Source organism: Rhagoletis zephyria, unplaced genomic scaffold (assembly GCF_001687245.7).
Source record: "Rhagoletis zephyria isolate East Lansing unplaced genomic scaffold, Rhagoletis_zephyria_1.1 Rzeph_scaffold_01653, whole genome shotgun sequence".
Lineage (NCBI taxonomy): Eukaryota > Metazoa > Arthropoda > Insecta > Diptera > Tephritidae > Rhagoletis > Rhagoletis zephyria.
In genome coordinates, this window is record NW_016158737.1 from 94,297 (window position 1) to 113,580 (window position 19,284).

The 19,284-nt window shown below is 33.3% G+C and overlaps 2 protein-coding genes across 2 annotated transcripts in view; one reads left to right on the forward strand and one right to left on the reverse strand.

The window, feature by feature from the left end:
• twr (signal peptidase complex catalytic subunit SEC11 homolog C twr) overlaps nucleotides 1–1,108 on the forward strand; it is a 2,562-nt gene extending 1,454 nt beyond the window's left edge. The window contains exons 4-5 of the mRNA XM_017618549.1: nucleotides 1–141; nucleotides 205–1,108. The exon at nucleotides 1–141 is cut by the window's left edge and continues 1 nt beyond it. Of these exons, the coding sequence (XP_017474038.1) occupies nucleotides 1–141; nucleotides 205–255 (192 nt within the window). The 3' untranslated portion in view covers nucleotides 256–1,108. The remainder of the gene's footprint in view (nucleotides 142–204) is intronic.
• Nucleotides 1,109–1,693: 585 nt separating this feature from the next.
• On the reverse strand, nucleotides 1,694–3,015 carry LOC108364741 (uncharacterized). The gene is made up of 4 exons (XM_017618552.1): nucleotides 2,853–3,015; nucleotides 2,457–2,789; nucleotides 2,345–2,400; nucleotides 1,694–2,260 (listed from the first exon to the last, which is right to left on the reverse strand). Exons 2-4 carry the CDS (start codon nucleotides 2,786–2,788, stop codon nucleotides 2,004–2,006), a joined length of 645 nt encoding a protein of 214 aa, XP_017474041.1. The 5' UTR covers nucleotide 2,789; nucleotides 2,853–3,015; the 3' UTR covers nucleotides 1,694–2,003.
• Between the last annotated feature and the right edge of the window lie 16,269 nt (nucleotides 3,016–19,284).

Here is a 19,284-nt window from a genome sequence, read left to right on the forward strand (position 1 = left end):
AACAACAACGTCGATGATCGGGGTCTTTATGCTCCTGGCCAATTATGGCTAACGAAAAAGGACATTGTCGGGCGTGCTAGAGGGTTCCTTCCATATGTGGGAATAATAACGATATTTATGAATGAGTATCCTAAAGTTAAGGTAATGCTAATTAACAGATATTTTTATACTTTTGTTACTTTTAATGAAATATTTATGTTCCAGTGGGCAATATTATCGATCTTAGCAATATTTGTATTGTTACATCGCGAATAATATCCAGCCACGGGTCAAACAAATAGCTATAAGCAAAAGGGTACATTACCAGAAATCCAAAATATAAATTCGAAAAGCGTAAATAGCCACTGCAATCGCAAACATAACATCAACAGCAACAACAACAACAATAATACAAGAAACAGTAATCGCAGGAGGATATTCAGATTAAACAAGTAATATAAATACTAAACTCGGAGGTACGACTGGTAAAATTTAAAGTCTTACCAAAATAATGAAATGCTTTATGTGTATCTATTTTTCATCAAAAACTAAAAAGTAAAAACATTTAGATTCAATACTTCCTAATTTAAGCCATTTCATTTTACGTGCAACGAAATATTTCAAAACAAAATGTTCGGTTTGGATAAATCCGGTTTGCGAACCTTGTAACAAAAACAAAGCCCGGATATATAAAGCATTTTTAACTTATTATCTTAAGCAAATTAAATAAACTGTATAAGTAATTAAATAGTTTCGGGTGTATTTGCTATAAATATATGCAATTCATTGGCGAAAAAGAGATGCAAGTAGAAAATTTTATATTTTTTTAAAGTTTTTTTTTTGTTGTTTGTATTCAAAAATTTTTATTGAACTTGAGGCCATTTTCAATGCAAATTTTTGTGAAAAAACCACAATTTACATTCACCACATCTCATCGGACTTCTCCAACTGGCCAGCAGCCTACCCACAGCTAAGTTCGCCATGTTTTTTTTGTGTGTAAAACTTTCAGTTTATTTTTTGCGTTTGTTAATGACATTGGCTCTCTTGATTTCATTTCAATGGTTTCATCACATTTAAACTTCGCACACAAACAAATACAATAATAAAATGAAATTGGCTAGACTTCGCATTTCACGGTGATTTATTTATAAACTTAAAAGACAACTTCCACTGGCACGTTAGCACATTTGTCGGAATTAAATAAAAATTGAAAATAAACAAAAAAAGAAAATACAGTTTTATTGTTTGCAAAGTTAGGATATACGCTAAAATTGCGTATAAAAAGTGTACAACGCATTTCTAATTTGTGTTAGCTGGTACAAAAAAGCTACGTTAATCTAAACAATGAACTCTACCTAGCTACACACAGTGGCAATCAATTGCATTTTCATTTATTATGCAAGTGCATAGGTTTTATGAATAGGTATTAGTTGTTGTTGTTGTAGCAGCATACAAATTCCCCAAAGACTTTTTGGGGAGTGTTGCTGGAGTGACAGTCCTTGGCCAGATATAAATCTGGGTCGTTCCGGTTACGTAGACCCGACTGTCGTGGGAACGAATAGGTATTAGTCTTTTTGTTGGCTATAATTAAAAAAGTTTTGCGAGTTATCGTAAACGTTTTTATTATTATATTATTTTATGAAGCTTTGCAAAGTTTTTTTGCCAGCTTTATAACAAGTGTTTATATAATTTATTTATGTATTAGATTTTCGGTTTTTACCTCACTTCAAACTAAAATTGAGTTTTTAGTTCTTTCCCCAACTTTTATCTTCTGAACTTAAGACTAACTTCTATCACCCTTTTATCTCTTTTGTGAGCTTTAATCAAGTATGTGGCAGTATATACAGACACATGCTTCTTTTTGTTTTTTCTGGAACTGGAATGAAAAACTGTCGGCGTTTATTTGCGTTGCGAATTTTCCAACAAATTTTTGCCTTTGTATATTTCGTCTTTGTTTGCCAAATTCAACACAATGTTTTCAGCATTCATTGCTATCGCGTTTCTCCGCTTCAACATCGTTTAGATTACTTTTTGAACATAGTTTCCATCAAATTTTCGCCAGGTTGGTTTTTGGGCCGTGGTGATGGTGTCAATGAGCGGGTATGTGGCGCGAGTTCTTCCTTCTTGTGCACCGCGGAAGTTGCGGCACGTCGCTGGCGTATCTTTTCCTCCATCTTGCTGGGCACCATGAAGCAATTCGATTCGCGATAGATCGGCTTGCGACGATCGTTCCATGGGAACTCCCATTGGATAGGAGTGAAGTCGCGGCGCCAAGGTTTGCCTGCATAGAAGAAATATAATATAATAATTAATTAAATTAAAATAAGAAAGCATGTCTTGTCCTGACGTATTTCGTAAAACTTACGTGGCTTAAACCAAAAGTGGCACGTCCAGTCTTCTTCGCCATCGTCATCAATATCGCTAAAAAAAAAAAATAATACTAATTCTCATAATCACGTCCATTAATCATTCCTTACCCTCTAACATAAACCCGCACGTAACGCCTATTTTTTCGAAACAACTCCAATGCTTCATTGAAAGTCAGCTCCAACGCTAACGTGTCATTTATTTGTGTGATCTCATCGCCGATACGCATGCCAGCACTACGTGCCATACCAGTTGGTGTTACATTAATTATGGTTAACGGTTCGAATTGATCAACACCACCTGTCACTTCGATGCCCCAACGAGAATCGACGAAACTCATAATGCGGCGATCGGTCTCTACGGTGTACGTCATCTGGATCTGATATTCAACATTGTCGAAAGCATCCGACTCGTACTTAGGTAGCCTCTTTGAAACGCCCATGCTTTGAGAGATAATAAAAATTGATTATTTCCATAATTTGTTGAATGAATCCCAAAATATTTACCTGCTATTGTTTTTTTTTTTTAACTTTCAACACTCAGCTTCTTTGTGATCCAACAATTCTACCTATTCGACCGATTCCTCGTCTCTTTCCAATTGCTTCTGGCACTTTTGTCACTGCGTACGACACGGGCACGTCCTGACAATTATTCGACCAAAATTCAATTAACGGCTGCATCTGGGAGTGGGTGGTATTTATAGTAGATTGCAGTCGTTTAGATTTCACGGCCAATCGGTATTTACAACGTTTCAGGGTCGAAAGGTGCAGGTTCGATGGTACGTCATTAATTCGTAGCATTGTATGCAGTATTTTTATTTTGTATTTAGTCTGATTAGTTTTTTATTGCGGTAAAAATAGCAGGTCCACGACCATGTGCCGAGTGGGTTGCCAAAAAAACACATCGACATTTTAAAATCTAATTAAATAGTAATGGATATAATTAACCGGTGCATATTATAGCGAAAACTTAAATGAAAACATACTAATTTCCGAAAAATTTAATGAAAACATACTAATTTCCTGCTTTGTTTTTAAATGCAGCAGATGGCGAAGAGAGGTAGATCTTTTTGCTGCAGAAATGAATCTAGATGCTCTTGGAGCATTTCTGCTGCATCAAAAAGAAAATTTTGAAAAAATATGTCACGTTTTTTGTGCTCGATATACATATCGTTATCTTAATATAGAATCGTCCTTGAGATGCAAAGAAACCGTCGTTCCGGTTTCGTAAACCTGACTGGGGAAAAGTTTACAAGCTCAATTAGCTTCATTAAGTTATGTACATATTTCAGTTTATAATCATACATATACATATTCATAGCACACGGACCGATTCATATAACTTCTATATAGAAGGTGGGAATCGCTTATGTCCGATTGAAAAAAGCGATCAGTATCCGCATACATACATAAACACAGCGACAACAATATTGGTACAGACAATTTTTCAAAATATATGCAAAAAATTGTATTTAAATTTCTTCCGGCAAATTTTTTTTAATTTCATTTAAATTCCTTTCGGTTAATTTTTTACAAAAATACAGTTCACCGTACAACAAAAAACATAAAAATATACTTATATATGAAGTTTTTAAAATTTTTGCAAAACTCAGGAAAGTTTTTTGGAACTTTTTATTAAGACTTTTTAGAATTTTTTCGAGTATGCAGATTTGTAGCCCAATAAATTTTAGTATCAAAAAATTGCAAGCTTGAAGTTGTTTAAAAACGGGTTGAGTTTTTTGTCGAAGGTGTTTAACATTTTTTCCATACAAAGTATTTTCGAACCTTTTTTTGGTGGAAGAAAATGCGTGAAAAAAATTCCAAAAATCAACGGTAAATCCTAGCTACTTTAGACTTACACCTTATTGTACTAAAATTGCGTGCTCTAAAAATCTGATTAAAAAGTTGCAAATCTGGATGAACTTTCCTGAGTTATGCACAAATTTTAGAGATTATAAAAAAAAATAGTGGAAAAAAATTGTTACCCGTATTATGAATAATTCTATGTTAATACTTTTTCCGGCAACGTTTGTCCATCAAATTGGGTGTAGATTGACCAAGCGGCTGAGATGTACATAACTATGTAGATACACTTCTTATGATAAGTAAGCGTCGCACAGTGGGACGTCCCCATATACATTCATAAGCTGCGGCCAAAAGTAGTAACCGTACTGGATATTCGCTGAAATTTCGTATATGCGATGTTCGATATTTAGGAATGAAGAAATGTGGAAAATGGTAAAATTCAACGCGCTACCACGCCCACAGCTCTTGTGGGCGNCAGAATTTTCCAACTTGGAAGATAATAAAAAATTTCTTATTACGGCGCCCACCTTCTACACAACTATTTTGGCTTCAAGTACTAAATTTTTTGAACTTTGGAGAAAATGAGCAGGAACATTTATTTTATTTCTAAGGAAGTTCCTATTTCTTCACTTAAAAACATACAAAATTATGTGCACTATATGTATTTATACTGAAACTTTCAATTTTACCTACATTTTATACAACAAAAGCTGAGCTAAGGAAAGCAGGACTCTTGCCATAGAAAACGGATCTCGTCCAGAGAAGCGTCCATTTTTGGCTGAATATTGAATGTGATTAATAGATTGGCGAATGTCAAAGTAAACTATTTTATACATTTCAAACGATTTATAAAAATTTAAAGCAATGCTTGACCACAGATATGTATATTCAAAAACTGCTCATCTATCAGATTGGCTTTTTATATATGCGCACAAGTGGAAAAATTAATTCAAATTACTTGCGACAAAATCAAAATTTTTTTTTACAAATTTATTTTTTCGCATTGTTCCTACTTTAAGGTCGTGTTATGATTGCAAATATGCATTTCTATGAAACATTTTTTTTTTTTGGTTTGGGTTAGCTGGATATTTGGGTACATATCTGCGTAATTACTGTTTCAGAATTCGCTAACCCGTTTTTACTGTTGTTGTTGTAGCAGCATACAAGTTTTCGAAAGAGTGTTGCTGGAGTGACAGTCCTTGGCCAAATATAAAACGGGGTCGTTCCGGTTACGTAGACCCGACTGTCGTGGGAACGACCCGTTTTTACTACTTTTGGCCGCTGTAGTCCTATTGGGTGCCACCCCTATGGGTGGGAAACGAAGTCCGCCTAGGAACACAATGGACCTTTCTTTCTGGGATGACGTTTAAAAGTAGTGTATTGTTATACCATCAATGCCTGATGAACGACTTAAAACCTCACGGAGGTACCATGTTCTCCACCCACTACCTATCCGCCGCGGCAATGCCAAAAACGGATATTTCCTACGGTAGAAACCGGTACAGAAGGACTTGACTACATGAAACTGAATGCTATACGAAAAAGGTATTTTTACATTTTATGACGAATCTTCGAGTTCAAAAGTTACTAATTGAAAGATAAAACTGAAAGTACCTTACATTTTCGGCTTTTTACGGGCTCACATGTAAAATATCAGAAGTATCACTAAATAGAATTCGGTAGGACGTCTCATTTCCTCCCTCTGAATTGGACTCGGCGTCGCCTAAACTGCAGCCTGCTAAGGGCAAGACACTCATAGAGAATATGCTCCACAAACCCTTTGTTCGTTCGGTATCCCGTGCAAGTTTTGTCATTAGTTAAATCTAATTTAAGGGCATGTAAAACCATCAGCGTCCTGTAGGTACAAAGTACCCCAGCGTTCTCCCTTTTAAGACATAAAGGAAATTTTGTTTATTATTATAGCTTGCCGGCTCGTTCAGAGAATTTGCGAGTCCTTCGCCCTTCTCGTTGCCAGTAAATTCATGTGTTCATTTATTAGCTCAACATGGTGCCATAATAATGATTCCAGTATCTTCATCTATGTACATATATTGTAATTATCAATCCTTACTAATATTATAAATCCGAAAGTGAGTTTGTTTGTTTGCTGCGCTTTTACGCTTTAACTACCCAACCGATTTTGATGAAATTTTGTGCACTGCTGTCATTTACCCCAACTTAAAGTATAGGATAAATTTAATCTCGATTAGACAAGAGGGCGTGGCACCTCTCATACAAACAGAATTTTTCATACTGAATTTCTCAGGAAATATTTTTGATAGATTACTGGAACTTGGTATGGAGATATAAAAAATCATTGTGTACTCATGGATGAGGGCTCTCACCTTTTAAAATAATCAAAATTCAACTTCAACTAAGGGAGTTATTTATTTGAAAATTATATTAAAAAATGGGTGTCAAGAGGTTTAAAAAAGCTGTATCTCGAATATATTTTGAAAAGGGTTGCCACCTATTTGACAAGCCAAATTTAAATTAACTATACGCAAGCTATCTAAAGAATTAAAATATGGTTGTCTAACGAAATATTGTTAAGAAACCTTTAGTTCGAAAGTTTTGAATAATATTTAAGTCTTTCACAAGGGATGCCACCTTTTCAAAAACTAAATTCAATTATTTTAAATTAAATATTACAGTAAAAGGTGGGCAATGGTTCTGGCAGTTGATTTATCGGTGGTGATTTGAGATTTATCCCAGCCAAACTCAACCCTGGTGTCTCCGAATGAAGCTTTAAGAAAGTTTTAGTTTGAAAAAATTTTGAAGATTGTTAAACAAATTTTAAACCCCCTGCTTTTTAAAAGAGTTTTATTGAAATAAATTTTACTCAATGTAGCACTTTGAAATTTCATACACTCAGCGAAGCGGGTGAGGGCGATCTAGTCCTTACTAATATTATAAATCCGAAAGTGAGTTTGTTTGTTTGCTTNCCTCGATTAGACAAGGGGGCGTGGCACCTCCCATATAAACGGAATTTTTCATACTGCATTTCTCAGGAAATATTTTTGATAGATTACTGGAACTTGGTACGGAGATATATAAAATCATTATCAACTCATGGATGAGGGCTGAATATATTTTGAAAAGGGTTGCCACCTGTTTGAAAGGTCAAATTTAAATTGATTATACACAACTTATCTGAAGAATTAAAATATAGTTGTCTAACGAAATATTGTTAAAAAACCTTTAGTTTGAAAGTTTTGAATAATATTTAAGTCTTTCACTGGCAAATCACGTCCATTGGGCCAATCGTAACACATAAAAGTTCAATGGCGCAACAGTTCGATTTAATCTGACATTCACGGCACCTTTTCTAACTTGGCGATTATTCGTAATGACTTCAGCGCCATCTGGCAGCCCTTTTTGGCAATAGTATTGCCTTTAATGTTACCAATAAACATTTGGAATATTAGCCAAAGTGGATCATAAATAAGATTTTTAGTAATAACTTCACTCCAGCGCCAACTGGCGGATGAAATTTTGAAACTACACTCTCCAGAGAGCCACTCAAAAGTACACAATAAACTTCGTTAAAATCGGTCCGAGCATTTAGAAGGATTTCACTCACCAACACACTGACAGAAGAATTATATATAAACTTTTTTGCGGCGCCATGTCTCCTTTTCAAATAGCCCATTTTTCTCCATGAGTATAAGATTGATTTCATATATTGCCGTACCAAGTTCCAGTATTCCACCATGAACACTTCCAGAGATATGCAGTATGAAAAAATCGGTTTGTATGGGAAGTACCACGCCCCTTCATATATCAAAATTTTTTTTAGCCTAGCATTCTTGGGACGTCTGAAGCAGGTGTCCGAAATTTAAAAAAAAAATCGGTTCGGCCGTTCTCGAGCTTTGCGAACACATAAAGAACGGCTTTCAAAATATATATTGTTGTAGAAGATTGGTATGAACCTAAATGGTTTTGAATGTTAATCACAATATGAGTGTCAGACGAAAGAGGTTTAAAAAGGTTGCAAACTGTTAAAAAATTTAGATTCAAACTATTCAATAATTTAAATGAATTATTAAAATATGGGTGCCAATTGAAATGGTCTTGAAAGGGCTTAATTTCAAAACTACATCTAAGAGGTTTCCATCTGTTTAAAATCCCAAATTGAGTTCAGGGGATAAGTTAATTGAAAAAGTATGACAAGTGAGAAGTTTAGGAAGGCTTTAGTTTGAAAATATTTTGAAGATGGTTAAACAAATTTTAAAACTCCTGTTTTTTAATTGAGTTTTCTTGAAATAAATTTTACTCAATGTATCACGTAGAAATTTCATACACTCAGCGAAGCGGGTGAGGGCGATCTAGTTTCTTATAAAGAGAAGTGCATTTTTTTTCATCTAAAACTAATAAAGTTAAAAGGATGAAATTCGAGGATTTGGTAGTTAACATATTAGTCCTTGACATATATTTTTTTCAAAAATAAATATTGGAAATTTCCTAGGATATTGAAGGATAAAGTTTTAAAGGGACATTTTCAATAGTTATTCGTCCTGGTGCACCCAAAAATTAAATTTTTTTCTATTCTACAGAAATTTTCCTTTTAATTGATACCCATATGGTTATTCTAGAATGCTCCGAAGCTTTTGAATACTTTTTTTATTCATTCATATCCTAGAAATTTCAATGTCCTTAAAAAAAATCCTGAAATCAGAGAAAAACAAAAAACGTAGTTTTACTTTATTTGATCCCCAGTTTTGTGAATATATTAATTTTTTCGTGTGTAAAATTTACTGTCGCACGGTGTTATCAATTTAAAAAAAAATTATTAATACATGCGTAAGGCTACGAAAGCTATCGATAGAGTTCACACGATCTCGTCAGTGATATGTCAGTCGACTCGAAACAACCCTACAAGACAGCTGGGTATCGTATGAGTGCTCATATTATCATTATCACTAATTACGAAAGTTCTTAACAAAGTATTTATTTTTGTTCAGACCATGGGGAAAAATTGAGTACTTTCCCCACAAAAACGAAAGTGTAAATGGGTAAGAATTTTTGCCTAAAGTGCTCAGAAATGTCTTGTACGGAATCGAAAAACATCTCGATTGTACAGTCGGGCAGCAAGTCGATTATTGACTCGATTGTAATTTGGCAACGATGGCGATTCTCTCGATCGCTTACTTATTCCTTTCACAATCACAAGTATACTGAATTCATGCTATTTATTGCATAAAACGGACTACAAGCCATTTAAAAAGTTTATAATAATCTACACGTATATCGCAAAGGTAACGTAACAGTCTTTTTCTGTAACGTGACAGTCTGACAATTTTTTGGAAATATTGACCTCAAAATTAATTTTATAAGTTCAATAAAAACGTAGTTCTTGAGTTCCATTCATAAGCTAAGAAACTATGTACCAACTTTTCAAAACATTTTATAAGGAGAACAGACTTTTTCGATAATATAAAGCAGCCTTAAAAAATGCTTCCAAAATTGTAATGTAACAGTTGGCTGTTGAAACATGCATAACTGATAAACAACTCGAATTTTAATACATATATTTTAGGTATGTATATATTAAATAGCCACATAGCTATGCTTTCAGATGAAAGAAAAAAACTATTCGAAAGTTGTTTCTTTTTTCTTTAATTTAGAGAGTAAGAAACAACCAGCAGGAACCGGCATATATTTTTAATAAAAACCTTTAATGAAGGAGCAATTACATTGTAAAAAAAATAACAACAAGTTGTGGTTCTCTCGACAGGCCTGTATGGCACGGGTATGTATAAGGTTCGCCGGGCTTGTTATAGGCACACACATAGGCATATAGCATATAGGCATACACATGATACAAAAAAGAAGGTAATTTCAATATACAACTTTTGACGGATAAGAAAATTTTCTGAAGTTTCATAAATTGTGAGTATTATCAACGGTCTTGCCACTTTGATAATATTAAAACAATAAATCGGAGTATTTTCTTTCCCATATTTATACCAATATAATAACATGTCAAATCAAAAACCATTGTCAGAGCTTTGTACTTTTTTTACTTACGTTTTTTTTATTAAAAATATTTAAAATGTNCAATATAATAACATGTCAAATCAAAAACCATTGTCAGAGCTTTGTACTTTTTTTACTTACGTTTTTTTTATTAAAAATATTTAAAATGTAAATGTAAAGGAGACTTCATCGTAATTGTTCTTTTCATTTTGTAATAAAAACCACGCGCGCATTACCCTGTTATTTTTTTTTTGTTTTCTTATTTTGAATGCAATCTTGCGATTTAAAAATAGGATTCTAAAGAATGTTCTTCCCAAATAAAACCTCCTTTTTATATTTTGATTCAAACGTACTTTTAAATTCNTTCATCGTAATTGTTCTTTTCATTTTGTAATAAAAACCACGCGCGCATTACCCTGTTATTTTTTTTTTGTTTTCTTATTTTGAATGCAATCTTGCGATTTAAAAATAGGATTCTAAAGAATGTTCTTCCCAAATAAAACCTCCTTTTTATATTTTGATTCAAACGTACTTTTAAATTCCTCATCAGATTTTGCAAAAAATTAGGCTTTGTGATTAGCGCATCATCATTAAATTTCACAAATTTTTAATTTATGCAAAACACCTGAAGTCGGCTTGAACAGACCGCCCTCCGATAATACACTAACAGATTTTTGTTTAAAGTACAAAACCGTGTATCAACAAAATGCACAACTGCGTATGTGAGGTTGCATCAATTATTTTGTAGAGAGTAAAAATACTCATATTTCCAAATGGTTCTCTTTTTTTACAAAGAAATCGCATTTCAGGACGAATGGATAGGGCTTGAGTCAGTTACGCTGTTTTGCAGAACGACGTTACGCGGTTTGGTACTTTAAGCGACGATATGTACGTATACACTTTCTTCATGCGTTCTGAACCCTAGTCATCAACCCCATTTTCGAAATCATGTAGCCGGCATAATTTTCTAGTTCATCATATTCCACACTTTTGAATGTACTGATAAAATCTTCTGTTAAAAAAAAAAAAAAAAATATTCTTCTAGTGACCAGGTAGCATGAATTTGAAGAAATGTCATAATTTTATTACAAGTCAAATGGTTAACAACAACAACGTATGTCATTAAATGAAACTACCTTCTTTTTTGTATCATGGTTTTTCAACTAAGTTTAAGTGGTTTTTCAACTAAGTTATGGTTTGATTTTTTCATGGTCAATAAGTCGATTGTAAGAAATGTGATTCAAGTTGAACATTTGGATTCGTATATCTGGCAGTGGCTGAACGAGGTGCTTGCTGTTATTTGTTGGATTCCAGCAGTACGAATGCCATCAGCGCGATACATAATTTTTATTTATTTTTTGTTTTGGTTTTTCTTAATTACGAAAAAGCCTTTGTGAAGTGCAGAACCAAATCAAACGACAAAGAAAACTGATTCAAGTTGAACATTTGAAGACATATTTATAAAGCGGCTGTAGCTGAGTGTGTAGAGATGCTAGCATCTGTTAAGTGCAGACCATAAAAGTATTCAAACTCGCCAAAAAAGTAAAAAAAAATCGCCAACGAAAACTTTGGTTAATGTAAACAATATTGTTCTTAATATTACCAAATCATTGTTGAAAATATCAACCAAGGCATGGTTGATATTCACCAAAAATCACTTTAATTCCTTTTCAAGTTTGACCAATTTTTGGTTGATTTTTGGTTCTTTTGATAAATATGCGTAAGTTCGAGTTGCAACCTAAACTGTGCGTGTACATATACACTATTTCGGTTTTTGTCATATGCATTATTTCGATTTTCAACCGAAACTGTCAACATATGCATTACTTCGTTTTTCTCATATGCATTATTTCGGTTTTCAAACGACAGTGTGCATATATGCATTATTTCGGGTTTTCCATATGCATTATTTCGTATGCACAGTTTCCATATCGTCGATAATACTGCAAAACGTTCTATGTCACTTATTACCTTTGGTGCCTAATTGATCTGTTATCTGTATCTGATCCCTGCTGGCAATCGTTCATCTTTATCAGCCAAAGGTAGACAGTTTTGTCATTCGTTTATTACGGTGTAACGATTTGCGGATGTATTCCGGTGCAAGTAAGATATCATCTAAGTGTCAAGGGTCCTAATATACATAGACCGTTGTGCAGTATCACCGACGATATGCACAATTTCAGGGTGCCATAACACGATAAACTTTCATACGATTTTTGAAAATAAACACTAGTTTTTTCGTTATTAAATTTAGTTTTAAAATCGGTTTAGGACTAGTATGCTTTTCTCATAAAATATTGTGTAAAATCCTCACCAAAATTAAAAAATTCGAAAAAAGTAAAAAAAATGTGTTTGCTGGGTAAATACACACACATCTCTTAAGGTTTCTTTATTCACATATATATCGTTCAAAAGGGCCAAGTTTCTTCTTTTTAAACCCGGCAATAAACTGAAACTTGGTTCATAATCAACTAAGTTACTGGCTTATAAGTGCGCAAAAGTACAAAACCCGGTTTTTTTTCTAATGGTAATTAAAGATTTTGGGGTGTTTGGCAAATTTCATATTTCGATTCCGGCTTTACTGGATAAGACCTATCAGAAAATGTACATAACTTCGCAGGTATTTCTGATTTATTCTTTTTTGTGGCACTGTGTTATTGCTGCACAGCAGTGCTTGGACTAATAAAATGTGCTAGATTTAAAACAAAATATGTTAGATCTCAGTTTTAGGAAAGTTTATTACCTTTTTTTATGTAATACATAACTGAAAATATAGTAATTTATATATGTAGTTATAATAATATTAATACATTGGTGTTTATGTATGTCGGTGTTTAGCCGAGCTTCTCCGATTTTTGGCGTCCACGCCCTGCGAAGTGGAAGCGCGCACTTATTACCACTACACCACAGCGGCCGCCAATTTATATAGTAATAGTGTCGCACAAATATATAGAGTGGCGACATTTTAACAAGTTTTGACTATTTTTAAATATAGCTCATTATCTTACCAAAAAACCTATAATCTAAGTTTCAAACTTATTGTGAAAGCTAAAAAAAATTTGCAAAGTCTCATCTAACTTACAAACTTTTTATGCAGTTTCATAGCCCTTTAAATTTTAGTAGAGTAAAGTACAAGCTTGAAGTTGCTAAAAAATTGCGTTAATTATTGCAATCTAATTTTTTATTTTTTTGGCAGGGTCACACATTTCCTTCCAGCTTTTATGTTATCACATAGTTTAAGTGTTGAAAATTGCCCTCTCTTAGAAGTAAAACAAGTAAAAAGTTTAAGTTTGGAAATATCGAAGTTTCAAGCATTTCTGAGATTTACCGTTATATGAAAAGTGACCGCAATTTAGGTCCGATGTCAATAAGCTTCAACATTTTGCTTTTATCTGGCAAGCACAACAACCGTACCAAGTTTGGTACAAATTCATCGAACGGTTGCAGAGATAGACATATGTATGTGGTCATAAGTCGGCAGTGCCACACCCATTTTCCAAAATTTTATTATAAACGCATTTTTTGCTAAAGAATTATTGCAAACATCAATTTTGAATAAATTATCTTCAGTATTGACTGATTTATCGAGGATTTCGCATTTCTCTAAAAAATCGCTAAATGGGGTTATTGTCCGATTTTAAACGTTTTCAGCCGTTTGCTATGTTGTACCAAGGCCAATCACTTGGCCTAATTTGGGAGAAATTGGTATCACGGTTACCAAAATATACACATGTAATCATAAGTGGGCGCGGCTACGCCTAATTTCCAAAAATGTATAATATTCTCAGTTTTCGTCTAAAAATCATTGTAAATATCAATTTTGAGTGAATAAGCTTCAGTAGTTACTAAAATATCGCAGTTTTCGTATTTCTGAAAACTACCGTTATATAGGAGTTAGGCGTGGTTATTGTCAATTTTGCCCATTTTTAATACCGTCCGTCCTAGACTGAAAAGTAGTACACATACCCAGTTTCGTTAATATATCTAAATTTTTACTCGAGTTATCGGGTGCACAGGCGGACAGACGGACAGTCAGACAATCACCGCTTAATCGATTTCTTTTTTCATTCGGAGCATTTATGTGCCCTCGGGTATAAAAATGGATCAAATCATAAAGAGCAAAAATAAAACTACCCAAAAACGCGACCTTGTTTTGTAGATGTGGTAGATACTCAAAAAAGTGGTAGATCCACAACAATGTGCTAGAAGTTCGAGCACTGCTGTACAGTCTGTCTGACAGCGTTTGGACGTTTCTTCGATCGGACTGGATTTATTTCGTTTTGAAGTATTACCACATCTAGTCCTTTACCCCTCATAGCCCAGTTATGCATACTTGCACTGCTATACCATTTTTACATAAAAATCAAAATCCAACAGAATTCTACATGTTAAGTGCTATGCGTTGGGTAACCGCTTACACGCAGAGCCCATTTAACAGATTCTTATGTGACAGCTCTCATGCAAAGCTAAGTATGCATAACTGGTCTATCAGGCTTGAAATCTAGTCTTATTTTTTTACATACAAGTTTTGCTTATTTTAATGTCTGAAAAAATCTTACTTTATAAAGTGGGCGAAAAAAATATTTTCATTCAAGTAGATACGAGCTTTATCAATTTTTGAGTACATATGTAAGTGGCTATGTATGATCATATATGTACATACATAGCGGCCGTTTGACACAACGTACAGAACGAAAAAGTGTCTGGAAGAGTTTATGGTTAGAATTTGCAGAAAGAAAAGAATGAATACAAGAACAAAGTAGAAACTTATGGGCCGAAGGCGGTCCTTTCTAATAATAACAGAAACGTAATGTGATAAGATGAATGAGAATTTTAATCCGTGGTCACTTAATAAATAAATATACATACACAATTCCATTTTTAATCAGATTTCTAGTTATTTACTCCTAAATCAAGTTTAATAGTCCGAGCCCTGGTGTTTGGTGATCTCAACCAGCAGTGGTGCCAGACGTGTGGATTTCGCCCCATTTTGGGGATTTCTGAAACCATTTGGGGATAGATTTTTTCGTTTGGGGATGTGGGGATTTGATGCGGATTTTCATTTGTTTTAAAATATTCATATTGAAATTAAAATAAATATATTTTAATGCCTGCCCTTAAAAATTTCTCAAAAGAAAAAAGGGAATTTTTTGGGGACAACTACTGCTGGATATGGGGATGCGCTATACAAAACTTCTGGCAACACAGTCAACCAGCACTATTTTTAGCAGTGTTGCCAAGTTTTGCATTCGAAAAAGCACATCGCGCTTCTCTCGAAAAAAGCACTAAATTTTTATTGAAGGATTTAATGTACTTTATTGTAGGTAAATATTTTCGTCCAAGAGACGTTAACATTGTCGTTTTTATTTTCTAATTTGCAGCTTTTTCCTGCGCTGCCATTTCGCTTAGATTTATAATTTTTTTCCTGATCTTCACTGCAGTCTCTTATGATCACACCTGAAACATAACGAAACCGGTGCAGAGTGGGAATAATTTTTTTGTCTAAAAAAACTTCCAACTCTTCAAATCTCACCCGATTTCGATTATTCTTCCTTTAAAAGACTTGTTATCAATTTTACTGTTAGAAGATTCCGGTGAGTTTTTCCATAGTCGTAAGATATATAACAAATTCAGCCTAAACTAAAGGTCTAAAGATCAATTCCTGCAGTCGCCATTCGGCAGGCAATGGCTATTACCGAATGTAATTCTGGCATGATTGAAATTTCTGCCGCATATTTTGTTGGCAATTTTCATAAAGTTGCTTGCGAAACTTACAATTGCTATAAATTTAACTTTAATTTTTGTTTAAGATTTACAGATTTGGTGTTTTCAAACTAAAAAAAAAGGCACCAAAAACGTACCGAGTACCAAACTAATAAATTTTCGCGTTTTGAATAATAAAATAAATAATAAATTTAAAGCGAAAAGCATCAAGTTGGCAACAGTGTTGTTTAGAGTGTTTCCTCGGCTTTTTGGACGTCGTATTGTTAGTAGTAATTTAGTCGCAGTAAGGTATAGGCGAACAATCGTTCGAATTGTGATCGTAAGTGTAATTTGTTGAAGTGATTAGCGTAATAAAATTTTATTGGTTTAGTGATATAAAAATATTATTATTGATGCACTTTGAAAATATGTTTCTCAGAAAAACTATTTCTGTAGTTAAAACAAATGATTGAATTAAGTACACATATGTACATATGTACATATATATGTATTTGTGCATATCCCCATATGCATACATATTGTACAGATAAGCAGAAAAATGTAAATAAAAATAAACGAATACCTATATGAAAACGAAATTATATTCTATAAATAAGTATGTTTCTAATAATACATGCTAAAAAATATACATATGTACATAAACGTATGTATACAAGTACAACAAAAAGCACCTTGTTTGTAAACAATGGAAAACCGCTATACGTACATGAACATAAACAGGTACACGTATGTAAGTCAAAACAACGCTATAAGCAGCTGAGATTATCCATTTGTAATAAATGCAAAATATGTATGTACATATGTACATACTATGTATATACAGTGACTCAAACCAGTGACCACCTGTTGATTTTTATTAATATTCACAATTGTTTGGGGGTTAATTTTGCTTTTGTTATAAAGGACAACCTTTTAAAAAATCGCGTTGATGTTTAATATTTTTTTTGTGAGTGCTTTTGCGGTTGTTTTTTTTTTTTTAACTAATAAGTGTAATTTATGAAAACCGGCGTTGACTTTTTGAAATTTCCGCGTTTTATTTCACAAGAAATTCATATTTATATGGAAAAAGGTCAAAAATCCGTCAGCACAAAATAAATATCAAAGACTAGTGCACTTTTTTAGCCGCTTGAAACTTGAACTCTATTGTATGGGCTACAAAGGTGTTCTTACACGATATGTATTTGCATGTGTACATGCCAATTTTTACATATGGATGTGGCAACATATCGTGTAAATTAGACAAATTAGGATTTGTTTCTCTACAAAGTAGATGCACGTACATACGAAATAGATTTTATTTTTTATTTTCATCTGACACACAGATAGAATCATCTGAGTTTAGTTTATTTCGTCTTCAAAGAACGTATTTTTACATATATGTAGTTAAATAAAGACTGCGAATTTGACAGACATACGCAATTACATACGTATTGAAAAAGTCACATTTACAGATGCAAATACATATCGTATAAGAACACCTTAAAACTACATTTGTTACAATTGTTACATTTTACTAAATTTTGTGTAAAGTTTGAAACTGTGATACATATAGTATATGGTTTTGCTTATAGCTTGGGCAATATTGTTATAAATAAATAACAAAAAAAAAAGAAAAAGATTATGAATATTTAAAAAAAATCAACACGTGGTCACTTGTTTGAGTCACTGTATGTGGATACTCTGCTCCTGCCAGATCACATCATCGCTAGTGTGTGACCGCCTCACCCTGTGTTTTGCGCCTACCTGTTTATTATTTTCAAAGTGGATCTTTAGAATAATAAAGTCGCTTAAGTGAGCTAAATAGTTACTCAAACGTTTGCCACTTGAAATTTTAATTGTTTCATTATATCATTTCTTAATATATGTATGTATATGTTTACATTGTAAATATACATATGCATGTACATATGTACATATGTATGCATGTGCATATGTACATACATATGTGTGATTTTCTTATACATCGTTAATTATTCCAGACGTAGTTACGGACAGGTCGAATTTGGTTATCTGTTACGTTTTTGGTGACTCTAAAAGGTCACACAATGTTTCGAAACCTCGCCATACTTATTTGGATAAATTATTGTAAGAATTGTTGTTTTTTGATAGATAAGTATCCGTATATAAATATTTTGTGACTAATATGCAAAAAAATTTAGACATTAAAAACATGTAAACACAGCTAATTAGTAAGTACGTCTAAATGTATACTTATAAATACTCACGCATAGTTAATTGCATGCTTACATATTTAAATGCACACATTGCTGTTTTTGAGTGAAAAGCTGTGAAGTAACTTTTTCAAACATAACGACAAGAACATCCCGAGGTATTCTCGATCGGCAAAAAGTTAGAGAAAGGCTCGTAAACGATAAAACAAAAAAAAATTAATAAAAAAAGAGGCTTGTAGAAATTTGTCAGCACAAGAAAAGGTTTTAGTTTTGTTGGAAATTTTTCTTAAACCACAATATTTTATAATATATAATATTCGTTTAGGAATGCTTTTTGACAAAAATACATCGATGTTTTTCTTTGATTCGATGTATCGAAATGTACGCCGATATTTTTCGATGAATCGAAGGGCATACATCGATGCATCGATTTCCATAGGATTTTTCAGATAATGTTTCACAACAAAAAATATATTATTAGCAAAGTTTTAAGAAATTTGAAATAACTTACTACAACTGAGCTAATTATGTTTCTAACGAAACCTTTAGGAGCCATTTAATTTTTTTGGTCAAAGCCATCGCTTTTTTTTGTACAATTGAAAAACTGGACGGTTCAATGTACTAGGAATGCCAGTTAAAAAAAAACATCGATTCATCGACTAATTATTTATACATCGAGTGGAAAATTTTCGATGCATCGATATTTTTCGACATCTCTACAAAAAACTACTCGAAAACAAATCGTAAACGGCATTCATAAACGACTTTTTATCCGGGTTTTCTTCGAGAAAATATCCAGTTATCTCGTTTACGCTGATTTTGTTGGCTAGGGCTAGATTGCTTCATGTGTATATACATATGTACGTCCTAACGAATCAGAATAGCGAAAGCTGAGAGGAAGACCGACTTATCTCGGCAGCTAGTTCGAAAACGACCTATCTCAGAATTTTACTAAAGAACGCCCTATTTCAGAATTTTATTAAAAAACGCCCTATCTAAATGAAAATGTATTGAAACTGTGCTGAGTTAGGGCGTTTTTTAACCGATTTCTGAAACCGATTTCGGCAAATCCCTGCAACCGTCATTATCAAATTGACTAGTCTATAGACTCCATCTAAAAGCCCTGCTGTAGTAGCAGAAGATTTTCAAACTAGGTCGGCTATTTCAGCGCATGTTTTACAATATTTTGAGCTAAGGATAGAGGTTAGACAATTCAAAATGCCTCCAGCAGACACAATCCCATTGTAGGTATGCATCAA